The 12,535-nt window shown below is 42.9% G+C and overlaps 1 protein-coding gene across 1 annotated transcript; it reads left to right on the top strand.

Annotated features, from left to right (window-relative positions):
- Positions 1–3,183: 3,183 nt before the first annotated feature.
- LOC139366806 (guanine nucleotide-binding protein G(I)/G(S)/G(T) subunit beta-3-like) lies at positions 3,184–12,366 on the top strand. Its single transcript, XM_071104510.1, has 9 exons — positions 3,184–3,350; positions 7,029–7,151; positions 8,420–8,565; positions 9,665–9,728; positions 9,934–10,096; positions 10,258–10,324; positions 10,782–10,983; positions 11,261–11,477; positions 11,751–12,366. Exons 2-9 carry the CDS (start codon positions 7,095–7,097, stop codon positions 11,855–11,857), a joined length of 1,023 nt encoding a protein of 340 aa, XP_070960611.1. The 5' UTR covers positions 3,184–3,350; positions 7,029–7,094; the 3' UTR covers positions 11,858–12,366.
- The last annotated feature ends 169 nt before the right edge of the window (positions 12,367–12,535 follow it).

The raw sequence follows: 12,535 nt of genomic DNA, 5'->3' as shown, positions 1-12,535 counted from the left end.
AGAGGGTTAATGTTTGAGTGTCAGAGATGGAGGAGAGGTAGAGGAGGGGAAGGGAAGGGAAGGGAGGAGAGAGGTAGACAGATAAGGAGAAAGATATCACACCTGCTCAGGGACTAGACCCTGCAGTTCAGAAACACTGACATAGAAAGGGAAAGACAGAGAGGGAGGGGGAGATAGACCAAGCCCTGCAATGCATTAAAAACTGATGCTTACGGGGGGAGAGAGAGGGAGAGGCAGAAAGAGACAGAGAGAGGTATGCAGAAGGGGGGAAGGATAGAAAGAGAGATTACCGTTAATCCCTCATAAATGAGTGCATTTGTTTATGAAGCTTAGGAAACGTCTCCCATTTAGAATATGGAATCATAATCCAACTAGAAATCATTTAAAAATTCACATCCAGTCGGACACACTCACATCTTCTCTCCCATTAAAAACATTCCCCAATTTATATCTCCCACCCTTCTCCCCCTCCTCGCATTACTGAGTCACGGTCAGTCAAGCACTGTTTACCACCCATATTAACTCTCTCACCCCCCCCGCGTCATAATCCGCGAGTGCTGCAGAATTGGGTCGACTGGCCTGTTAATGGACTCCTGGTTTTAACCGCTTCCATCCCTTAGGCTACCCTCTCCAGCTGCTGTTTCCCTTAAAGGCCCAGTTAATCTGTGTTTGAGCAGGCGTACATCCATGTCGTGCATCTCAAGCACCCCACTATCTAGTGTCAAATGATGTGTCTATATGGTGTTTCCTCTAATTGACTAAGCATACACATCCATATTATATACAGTATATACACTTAAGTGTACAAAACCTCTTTCCATGACACAGGCTGACCAGGTGAATCCAGGTGAAAGCTATGATCCCTTATTGATGTCGATCGTTAAATGCACTTCAATCAGTGCCGATGAAGGGGAGGAGACAGGATAAAGAAGGATTTTTACGCCTTGAGACAATTGAGACGTGGATTGTGTATGTGTGCCATTCAGAGGGTGAATGGGCAAGACAACATATTTAAATGCCTTTGAACGGGGCAAGGTAGTAGGTGCCAGGCGCACCGGTTTGTGTGAAGAACTGCAACGGTGCTGGGTTTTTCACACTCAACAGTTTCCTGTGTGTATCAAAATGGTCCACCAGGAGGACATCCAGCCAACTTGACACAACTGTGGGAAGCATTGGAGTCAACATGGGCCAGCATCCCTGGGGAACGCTTCCGGGCACCTTGTAGAGTCCACGCCCTGACGAATTGAGGCTTTTTTAGGAATATTAGGAAGGTGTTCTTAATGTTTTGTACACTTAGTGTATATACATGTCAATATCCATATATCCTTTTCAGTATGTCCTACTAAGATTTAAGCAAACATTAGCTCCTCTAAGGCCGGTTTAAATATACCCTTTTTGATACTTGTATAGTGTCAAGTCGAGTGATCCTGTCATTTTAACTAGTTCATGTAGTTGCACGCTTGTAGGTTAGTGCCGTCACACTGTAGAAGCACATAGGTTGAAGGTGACAAAGACAGGCTGATAAAAGTATCGCAACAATTGACCGAGACAGGGTTGTTTAGTATTAGGTAGGCTTTCACTTCAGTGTCTTCCCAGGTTGTTTGTCGATGGCGGATTCCTCTGGCTGTGCGATATGACATTTAACCCCATCCTCCCCTTCCCTTTGTTTAAGACTGGGACAGAGAGACAGTGGGGGCTGCTAATGGCTGTAGTATTATTATTATGCTGTATAGCATCACAAAGCAACAGAAGGCTCAGTGCTCTTTCCTGGCTGTCACATCCCAGCTGCAGCCAAAAGCTGCTCTGCAGGCTCACCGCTGACGCGTGTAACTTAGCTGAATGTGCGAGACCAATAGAGACGACCCACACAAAGCTTAACAGATTATATTTCTCTGCCCCACGCTGGTTCGCTCACATTCCCCGCCATAACTCTTGCTCCCCTACTCTCTTTCTATCTCCTGAATCCAGCGTCAGCGCTGTCAGAAAAAGGGGAGCGTCTGTTCAATCAAGTCCTGTTGCTATTTGACCATGCGAGAGAGGGTGGAAGTACTGGGTTAATACTAACTATCAAAAAAAAGTGTTCAACTAACTATCCACTAACCTATGATTATTTCACCAGAGATAAGGTATTGTTTTGTTGAACGGAATAACCTTTTTGCTAAGCAAACGCTAACAATCGTAGGCTACTGAGTCAGCAGCGTGAAGATAAGTTCAGAAAGTCAAAAGGGCAATGTAGTGAAACTCTGCCTGTCGCTTACTCGCTGTTTGTTTCCTCTCACTCTCTCTCTCACTCCCTGGACACTTTCTGTATCTCTCCTTTTTACTGTGTCTCACTTTTAGCACATTGCCTTTTGGATGCATATTGTACAGTATAATGTAGCTCATCGATACAATGAAAAGTGCCGTAAATACAGTATTATGGACCACACCTATGAACCACGGTACGAGCCTGAGAAAGAGAATGTCCTTCTCAGAGGACAATAGAATCTATTCTATTCTTACATTTGCTACAAAGCCACATGGGTATCTTCATCAGGTCATTGTTAGGCAGGTTGAGGTGCTGGCCTTAGAGGTTCATTCATGCAGGTGTACTAGAGGAACCTCTCTCCCCTGGTGGCCTGAGATGTGTGCGCGTGAGTTAACAACGTCACCACTGTCCCCTCGTCTGGTCCCCATCTCCCTGTCTCTGTCTCTGTCTGTGCTACTGGCTTTTCTTATATTATACTTTTGTCAAGTTTACAAAACACTGAAGCCCCCTGCCAGTCACAGGCTTTCATACCACACCATAAAAAACCATGGCCAGGAGTGCATTTTTTACTTCATTTTTTTATTAACGCAGGACCGGTTCCTGTCTTTTGACCCCATGACACGTTTGCCCACGTTGTTTGGTGTGCTTTGCTCGCCTCTCTCTCTCTCACTCCCTTTCTCTCTCGCTATGTCTCCCACTCTCTCTCTCTGTTTCTCCTTCTCGCTCTCTCTCTGTTTCTCTTTCCCTCTCACTCTCTCTCTGTCTCTCCCTCCCTCTCACTCTCTGTCTCTCTCTTTCTCCCTCTCTCACCCCCCTCACCCTCTCTCTCTGTCCATCGCTGGATTTATCCCTTCATCCCTGATCTCTCTTCATCCGCTCCAATCCTCATCTGTTCCTCACAGGAGAGAGAGTGTGTGAGAGAGAGATATAGAGAGACAGAGAGAGCAAGAGGGTGGAATATCCATTCTGTGTGTGACAGGAAAACTGAATAAAAAAACTGAAAGTTTAGTAACAGAAGAGGGGTAAACATATGACAACCAAACAGAGGGACCCTGAAAAGTGAGAACAGGTTAAGAAACCCACTGGAGAACTTCCTTATTTGGTGAGTGGGCAGACATATCATTTTCTTTTACACCTCAATTGTTGTTTTTGTTTGTTTGTAGTCTTTGATTGGATATGTGAATAGATGTGTAAGTGAAACACTCTGGTCACAGTAGTGCTGTATGGAGCTCTTGGTTAAAACAGATTTGTACATTTTTGTCATTTAGCATACACTCTTATCCAGATCAACTTACAGGAGCAATTTGGGTTAAGTGCCTTGCTCAAGGGCACATCGGCATATTTTTTTTTTAACCTATTTGGCTCGGGGATTAAAACCTGTGACCTTTTGGTTACTGGACCAATGCTCTTAACCTTTTACTGCAGTGGGCTAAATCAGGGTCACCCAGAGTGATTCTTGGTAGTCTTAAACAAAAGCATACATCTCACACACACACGGTTTTCAAAAAATAAGACACCTGCACCATGTCAGATATAGAGTTGAAATGTATTACATTTAGAGTTTGCATCCCAATATTACATCACAGAAGACTGAAACGTAGCAACACTGTTTGACGTAGAAACACAGGATTGTCATCCGTTTTTTTTTTTTTACATAATCTTTATTAATGATGAAATGATGAAAAATATTAATAACATTCCACCGATGAGGCCGCTTTTGGTAATTGACTGTAGGAAAGGGCTACCCGCTAGGCTACCAGCTGCCTGCTGCCGCCAGATTAGTTTGGGGGAGTGTAGAAGTACTTTTAGTTCTGGATTGAGTGTGTCCTGATTTTCTCATATAATCAAAGTGAGTGGGGTCTGTGGGATAAGTATCCATTTCATTTGATAGCACTATGACGAGGGTGCCGTTTAATGGCGACAAAGAACAAACAGTTAATCAATACTGTAAAAATCGATTAATTTTCTCTCTACAACATGGAAGGGAATTTAATTTAAGAAGTATGGAAGCATGGTCAATTCCTTTGAGATTACATGGAAAGAGAACATTAACTTGGATTGGATATATTTATTGAATGTTTTACATTTCATCATAACGAGGATTTGCATATGATGTATATATTATAAGGCATGTAATATTGCTATTGCACTACTAATGCCCTACTCTGCTTACAGATAATCTTAAAGGAAAACATTAATTGTATCTTCTAAGTGGATTTTCCCCATTGACAGACCGTTTACACATGCAGCTTAATTCTCATATTTTTTCCACTAATTGGTCTTGACCAATCACATCAGACCTTTTCACCTCAAATCTTTTTCAGGGCTGATGTGATTGGGCAAAAGACCAATTAGTGGGAAAACAAAATCCGAATTGGGCTAACGCAGTCCATTTGAATGATCACATCATTTGTTTAAGTGTTTTTTTAAAGAGCATTTTAAAGTGTTCTCTCTGATACATCCATTTTGGAATGCATTTGATTCTCTGCCAGTGGTATGACTAGTGTTGTGGGTGTCTAGCTGGCATAGGTGCTGAAACTTGGTACTTTGTGTTAGACCCTTTCATAGCATGGAAACACAGTTCAAGGCGTTGTCATTCAAATCAAAACTGAAGTGTCTTGCTACAAATTGGAAACAGTTCTTCAGTCCCGTTCTCAGAAAATACTATTTTAGTGCTAAATTCTCACTAAGGGATGGCCACCGGTCACCGTTTTTCAATCTGCCTAATAGTATGTGACACAATACTAATGGCGTGTCAATAGTGAAAAGGTGAAACATTTACAGCGAGAAAACAAGATCGACTTACACATCCCTACAGTCACTAGCTCTAGTTCATTGCCCATTTAATACAGAAATCACCTCTCTCACCCTATCCTAGATTTTAACCACCCCATTCTCTCCCTTCTCCCTCCCTCTTATCCACCACCACCAGTTTGCCCCTCCCTCTCTCATCTCTCCATCACGCCCCTCTCTCTCTCCACCTCTTATCCAGATGCAAAGAGCAGTCAGTAATCGGATGAGAGCAGATTTGATTCAAAAGGCTTCCTTTAAAATCTCAGCCACTAGGATTTAAACTCACTCTCTCATGCGTCGCCTCTACACACAGCCCCACCCCCATTCTCTTTCTCTCTTTTTCTCCCACCCCCCTCTCTCTCTGTGTTAATGCACTCCACTCTGCGACAACCTCTAGCAGGCATTTAATCACATGCAACAATGGCAGGCCAGGGTCTCAGGGACAGGATGGCAAAAGGGCAATAGCACAGTTGAAACACTTTTTTAAAAACGGTCCCGTTTTATTGGGTTAGTACTATTTATAAATGTAATTTTCTCAGGGAACCAAATATATGGCCTAAATCAGATGAAGGCTAGATAAGGTGACCATTGTGGATACTACTCCCTTTAGGTGAGGGAGCAGGACACCTATGAGCGCAGCTAACTTCAGATGGATGCAATCGCCTTAGGGTTAATTGTTTTAGGCATTTCTATATTTAGACGTACAATTTACAGTGTTTTCATACATGCATGTGCCCTACAGTACTAGACAGATAGGAACAGCAAGGAACAACAGAAAGGGAATATCTTTCTCTCTCTGAGTCACTGCCTCTTCTCTCTCCCTCTACCTTTCTCCTCAAACAAATGAGAGGCAAATTAATTTGGTAATGAGATTTGACAGAGACACTTTAGACAAATAGAGAGAGAGAGAGATTGAAGCAAAGAAACAGAAACACATCAAAGCCAGGGATATAAGGCTATTCTTCTCCTGGTAGTTTTCAAGGTAAGAAAGAGTACGATCCGAATAATTCAATCTGTCACAAATATTATGAAAACATGTTATTAGATGTGTGGATGTTACATGAAATGTTATGTTATGTGATTATCATGTTTAGAGTGTTTTAAAGTAAGGGTTATCTTCTGATTTCATAGAGAATAGTCTGATACCATTGCCAGTTTAAAAGTTCCTTATTTGATAATGTGACAGAGATACTTGAGAAAGTTGATTCTGACTTTTTGTCTTTACTGTATAGTAGGCCTAAACTTAGAATATTTTGGCCTGTCAAAAAACTACTCAGTCCTCATTGATTCAGTCGACATGATTAACTGCATCATTAGAGCGCTGTGAAGTGATATCACTGGAATCACAAAAACACAAGTGCTTTCCGGGCTGACGTAAGATTGGAAAACTTTCAAAGTCTATGGCACTAAAGTGTATTGAGATAGAAAAGGGCAAAGTAAATACTGTGTTCGCTTAGCTAGTATAAGCATGAGGATGAGGAGAGATGTCAAACAAGAAAAGTGTGAGCATTAAGATGACACACCATACAGGTTTGAGTTTACAATCAGGGTGGGAAAGTGTGTTCATGTATATGCCGTATGTGTCATATGAACTAGTTCATGTAGTTGCACGCTTGTATGTGTGTGTGTGTGTGTGTGTGTGCATATGCATATCTGTGCAAGTGAGCTTGTTTGACTATGGGTGTGGGTTTGTGAGTGTATGGGTATTAGTGTGTGTGTGTATGTGTGTGTGTGTGTGTGTGTGTGTGTGTGTGTGTGTGTCTGTGAGGGTTTGCAAAGCAGTTGAGGGAGGTTTGAATTGCAAAACAGTAGCTAAACAACAAATAAAAGGGTAGACCTTGATCTAAAAAGCTGGTAACATGCACATATATATATATATATCATGTGTTGCTGTGTACAGGTACAAGACATTGACATTACAGTGAGAAGAATGGATAATTAACTGATCAAATACCATTTTCCATTTTTTTCCCTCTCTCTTCCCCAGGATTACGTCTGCTCACCTGATTTCACTTCCTGTCTCCATCGGTGACAACGCCTACCAACCGTTGCCATGGGCGAAATGGAGGAGCTGCGAAAGGAGGCGGACAACCTCAAAGATCAGATCACTGTCAGTTATCAACCAATAATTAAGATCATATTATTGATCAAATGCACACAGCATCCAACCAAATTTTGACTTCCGCTTTTAAGTCAACCCCTCCCAAAGACACACATACAGTACACACACATACAGTACATATACAGGTTTTGGAGAGTTGCGGGCGCTGCCACACTGGGCGCCCGGGGAGCTGTTGTTGTGGGGGGCTAAGTTCCTTGCCCAAGAGCACCACGGCAGGCAATGTCATTTAGGATTTGATACCAGCAACCCTCTATTTGCCAGCTCACTTCCCGCCCATTTTCTTACCGTCAGACACAGGATTCGAACTGGCAGCCCTCCGGATGCTGTCTCCTTTCTAACCGCTAGGCAATAATCAATCACTAGTGTGAATAGAACGCCTGTCTGTGTTCCTTGGATCTCATATGCTAGTACTTTATTAAACTATTTGCATTTTGCTGAACATTTTATCATGATCATCAACCATAAACTGAGCAAGAATCATCATCCTATAGACCCTCAAAGGCCACGTATAGACCACAAAAACCCTAATTAGAACTGGGCAAAAGAGATTTTACCTCAGGGCAGTGAAGTCCTGGAACTTCTTGACAAAAAGTTTTAAAAACTTGCCAAATAGTTGTTTGAAGAGATGAATTCATAAAATGTATTGAATGACTAGAGTGGGTCTATGAAGTTCCAGTAATATGTTATGTTGTATTTAAATTCATATGTGGACATGAGGTATGTGGGTAGGGGGAAGGAGGGGGAGGGGCTGGGGGGGGGGGGTGTTACTCATAATATGTCTAGGTAATAGGAATGTGAAACTTTGTTTTTGTGCTTTAATTTCAGCTTTTGTTGTTTTTCTAATTTCTACATGTTTTTTTAAAAACATTTCTTAAGGACTTTTGGAAAACTATCCCTTGGGCTAAAAGAGATTATAATACAATAATATAACATCCTAACTGTTCTGATTCTCCTTACGGTCCAGAGAGGAATCACTGTCCTTCTCCGTATAGGTGTTCATAGCACCACAGTCATATCTATGACAACCGCTATGACCATACATCCCCACCCCTGACCGCTCTGTTCGTCCAAAGGCAGGAGGAGAAGGTGTAAACAGCAGTTTTGTAAAATGCAATATGTTTTCTTCTGAGACCAGGTTGCAGCAGCAGCAGCACACCTTGAAAATTACAATAGTTATGACAGTGGTTTTAGCCATATTTAAGTGGACCATAGTTATTATAACCATAACTTGACCATACACAACCATCACTCTACAGGAGGCCCGAAAGGTAGTGCAGGACACCACCCTGCAGGAGGCGGTTGCTGGGACGACGCTGGTGGGGCGTGTCCAGCTGAAGACCAGGAAGACGCTGAGGGGTCACCTGGCCAAGATCTATGCCATGCACTGGGGCACTGACACCAAGTAAACACACATACACCCACACAAACAGGCACACAAAACGTACACACAGGCATGCATACACACACAAACTGGACCACTAGCTCAAAGTGGACAATGACCCTTCACAGACTTGTAGCCTGCACTCTTTTCCTGGGGATTTCTTGTCGAGTCGTTAAAGTATTCATTTAAGTATTCATTCAATCGTTCAATACTTTATGTTAGCTCTATCATTAGCCATTATAGCAATATATATATTAATCTGCTCATCCGTTCATTCAAACATATTGCTGTTACAAATACTGCCATAGTTTAAAACAGGCGTCACGTGGTGCTCTGCGTTTATTGGTTAATTGGATTGGTGTGGCAATTCCATCCCTTGTTTTAATTGGATGAATTAGTGGAGCCAGGAAACACTAACTGACTGTCTGGCAACACTTTAAACCAACATTACCCCTGAATCAATTAATTATTGCTGATACTACAACTTGAATGTGCACTAACCAACCTTTTACCCTTCATGTTGTCCTCCTCTCCTTCTTACCTCTCCCTATATTCTCATTTCATCTTATCTCTTCTCTTTCTCAGTTGTAGCAAGTTAGTAAGCTTATTAGCTTCTCCTGGGTTTACAATACTTGGGGTGTCCTACATTTAGTGGGTCTAAAAGACAGCTTTTACTAACTTAACCAGTGCTGGGCTTAGAGGTTCTGTTACAATGCCTCTCTCGGTCTTAACACAATACAATCCAATACAACTTTATTGTCCCTCAAAAGGGGAACTCATTTGGCAACTGTGAACACTGAACAGACAACATATTCACACACACTCCTCCATAGTGGCTCGACATAACTACATAGCACACTATATCATCATCACCAGCATCATCATCCCCATCATCATTTGTCCCGGGAAACACCTGGAAACATTAGTCAGTTACCATGTCATGGCTTTTTAGATCAGTCATAGTGAAGACATGTTGCCATTGAGACAGAATAGTCTCTGTATCTATTATCGATCTGTCTGTCTATTTACCTTGAGCTGCTGCATCTTTTACTGTACGCTGTCTCTCTCTCTCCCGCTGTCTGTTTCTGTCGCTCTACTCCTGACTTGTTCTCTCTACCAGGTTGTGTGTCAGTGCCTCTCAAGATGGAAAGCTGATAGTGTGGGACACCCTGACCACCAACAAGGTATGGCTGGGTTTACAGTCTGGGGAGTTTCGGTCATGGGACAGTGTTTTTCCTTGAATATGGCATGTCATGACAATATACTGTAATATCAACCATATCCTGTAATATCAACCATATACCGTAATATCAAGTGCTCACATTGACATATGTGCGTTCACACATACACACTGGTCCACGTGAGGAATCACTGTGCTTCTCCGCTCAGGTGAACGCCATCCCTCTGAAGTCCTCGTGGGTGATGACGTGTGCCTACGCGCCCTCAGGGAACATGGTGGCGTGTGGCGGTCTCGACAACATGTGCTCCATCTACAACCTCAAGGGCAAGGACGGCAACGTCAAGGTCATGCGTGAGCTGGCCGCGCACACAGGTACCGCACTCATTAAGACAGCATTACTGGCAACACGTTTAACGATGAGTCATTTCGATCAAACTCAACCTAAGAACATACGAGGTAGTATTTATATAGTCTATCCAATACAGCAATCTCTCATGCTTGTGTTTATCTGATGGTGTTCTCTTATTGCCCAGGTTACCTGTCCTGCTGTCGTTTCCTTAACGACAGTGAGATCATCACCAGCTCTGGCGACTGCACTTGGTAAGATCATAGAGATGGGAGTCTCTATGAGTCTTGTGTGCAATAAGGGGTTACAATGACTGACCAGAGATCAGTCCAATCTGTTAATGTTACCATATCATTCTAATTCTATGGCTTGTACTGTACCCTTCATTTGATCTGCATAGTCTTATCTATTACTTTTCTGCAATGGTGTCCTAAACATTGGGGCGGCAGGTAGCCTAGTGGTTAGAGCGCTGGGCCAGTAACCAAAAAGGTTGCTAGATCGAATCCTCGAGCTGACATGGTAAACATTTGAACAAGGCAGTTAACCCACTGTTCCTAGGCCATTATTGTAAATAAGAATTTGTTCTTAACTGACTTGCCTAGTTAAATTATATATATTTTTTAAATTCTCTCTTATTTGGCCATGCCCCTGCCATCTTCTTTGCCCACCTCTATATCCATCCTCTCCTCCTATTCCGTCCAAACTTTATAGTATTCTATGGGACATTGAGACAGGGACAGAGAAGACCATCTTCGCGGGCCACTTGGGTGACTGCATGTCCCTGGCCGTGTCCCCCGACTTCAAGATGTTCATCTCGGGGGCGTGTGACTTCACAGCCAAACTGTGGGACATCAGGGAAGCCACCTGCAGACAGACGTTCAGCGGCCACGAGAGTGACATCAACGCCATCGGGGTGAGCAACCCCAGCATTTATTTGTTTATTGATAGTTTAGTATTCTGATAGTCAGATGCATTGCACCCAGCAGTTCACATGGAGAAAGACTTCTACGTTTTTACAAATTTAAGGAATATCATTTTAACTTAAAAAATGAATTTGATGCAACTGTTTCCTCAAACAGTTGATTCGTTTAATGAGGTGAACAAAAGCCTACACCCGCCCTGTAGCTCTCCAGACCACCAGAGAGACCACTGCTTTGACCTCCAACCTCTGACCTCTCCACTCTGTCCAGTTCTTCCCCAATGGTAATGCGGTTATAACGGGCTCAGACGATGCCACCTGTAAGCTGTACGACCTGAGAGCAGACCAGGAGCTCATCACCTACCAGGACTCGGGCATCATGTGTGGGGTGACCTCCCTCGCCGCGTCCCTCTCCGGCCGACTTCTCCTGGCCGGATACGATGACTTCAACGTCAACATCTGGGACATGCTTAAAGCCGAGAGAGTGGGTGAGTACGGAGGGAGAAAGAAAGGGAGATAAAGAGAGAGAGTGGGTGAGTACGCAGGGGGAGAGAGAGGAGAGGGTGAGTACGCAGGGGGAGAGAGAGGGTGACTGGAGGCAGAAAGAGAGGGAGACAGTATGGGTAAATAGAGGGGATGGTGAGAAGAGAAAGGAGAATGCGAGTGGGACGAAGGGAGAAAGAGGGAGAGAATGTGGATGCAATGTAGGCAAACAATATTTGCATCCATTCTATACTGATGTAATTCTCTTCATGGCTCAGGAGTGCTGGCTGGTCATGACAACAGGGTGAGCTGCATCGGAGTATCCTCGGACGGAATGGCATGCTGCACAGGATCCTGGGACAGCTTCCTGAAGATATGGAACTGAGCCAGTCCTCTAGAGAACAGAGAATGAAAGACTAAGAGGAGATAGAGGAAGGGTATCATGAAAAACTGGTAGATTGAAGAGGGGGGACTAGGAAGCCATGGGTTAAAGAGGTTATTTTTTATTGTGCCAAGTCTTATTCGATTTGAGAGGATTATGAGAAAGTCTCGTCTCTTCCTACTTCTAACTCAAGTTTAGAGTTGGGCGGGTGGGGGACTTTTGTAGAAAAACATGGATTGTTGTATCAATGAAGGAATGATTTGTCAAGGTTAAAAACTGAATTCTAGCGTTATAGGAAATGCAGGAAAATATTCATGTCAAAAGAGCAGTTGCCAAAATGGAAACGGTAGAGACTTGGATGAAATAACAGGATAAGATAAATAAAAAAAAATGACCACTGATAGACTGTAGGTTTACAATAACTAGGTTGTTACATACTTTTATATTTGAGGCGAGTTAAAATGTTTTGTCAGAGGATGAATGTGTAAGCATTAAAATTTGTGTCGAACAGATGTTTGGGTGTTGGTTAGAATTCCCTTGTTAGTTCTGGGTTTTTTCCTTATTTTTACAGTCACATTTGAACACATTTTTTTAGCTTGCAGATTTCTACATTAGTGTGGTTCTGAAAGTTGACGCATGTCTGTGTTTAATAGGATATGTTTACCATGAGTTGGGGTCTAA

Source organism: Oncorhynchus clarkii, chromosome 2, assembly GCF_045791955.1.
Source record: "Oncorhynchus clarkii lewisi isolate Uvic-CL-2024 chromosome 2, UVic_Ocla_1.0, whole genome shotgun sequence".
Lineage (NCBI taxonomy): Eukaryota > Metazoa > Chordata > Actinopteri > Salmoniformes > Salmonidae > Oncorhynchus > Oncorhynchus clarkii.
The sequence above is the reverse complement of the archived record's forward strand: the minus strand, read 5'-3'. Positions and strand labels throughout refer to the sequence as shown.

What these genes read in the sequence shown, in the direction of transcription:
- LOC139366806 (XM_071104510.1), top strand. Translation starts at nt 7,095, where the DNA reads ATGGGCGAAATGGAGGAGCTGCGAAAGGAGGCGGACAACCTCAAAGAT. An exon ending in ACACCCTGACCACCAACAAG is followed by an intron (nt 9,729 to 9,933) that starts GTATGGCTGGGT and finishes TTCTCCGCTCAG; the next exon opens with GTGAACGCCATCCCTCTGAA. An exon ending in TGAGCTGGCCGCGCACACAG is followed by an intron (nt 10,097 to 10,257) that starts GTACCGCACTCA and finishes CTTATTGCCCAG; the next exon opens with GTTACCTGTCCTGCTGTCGT.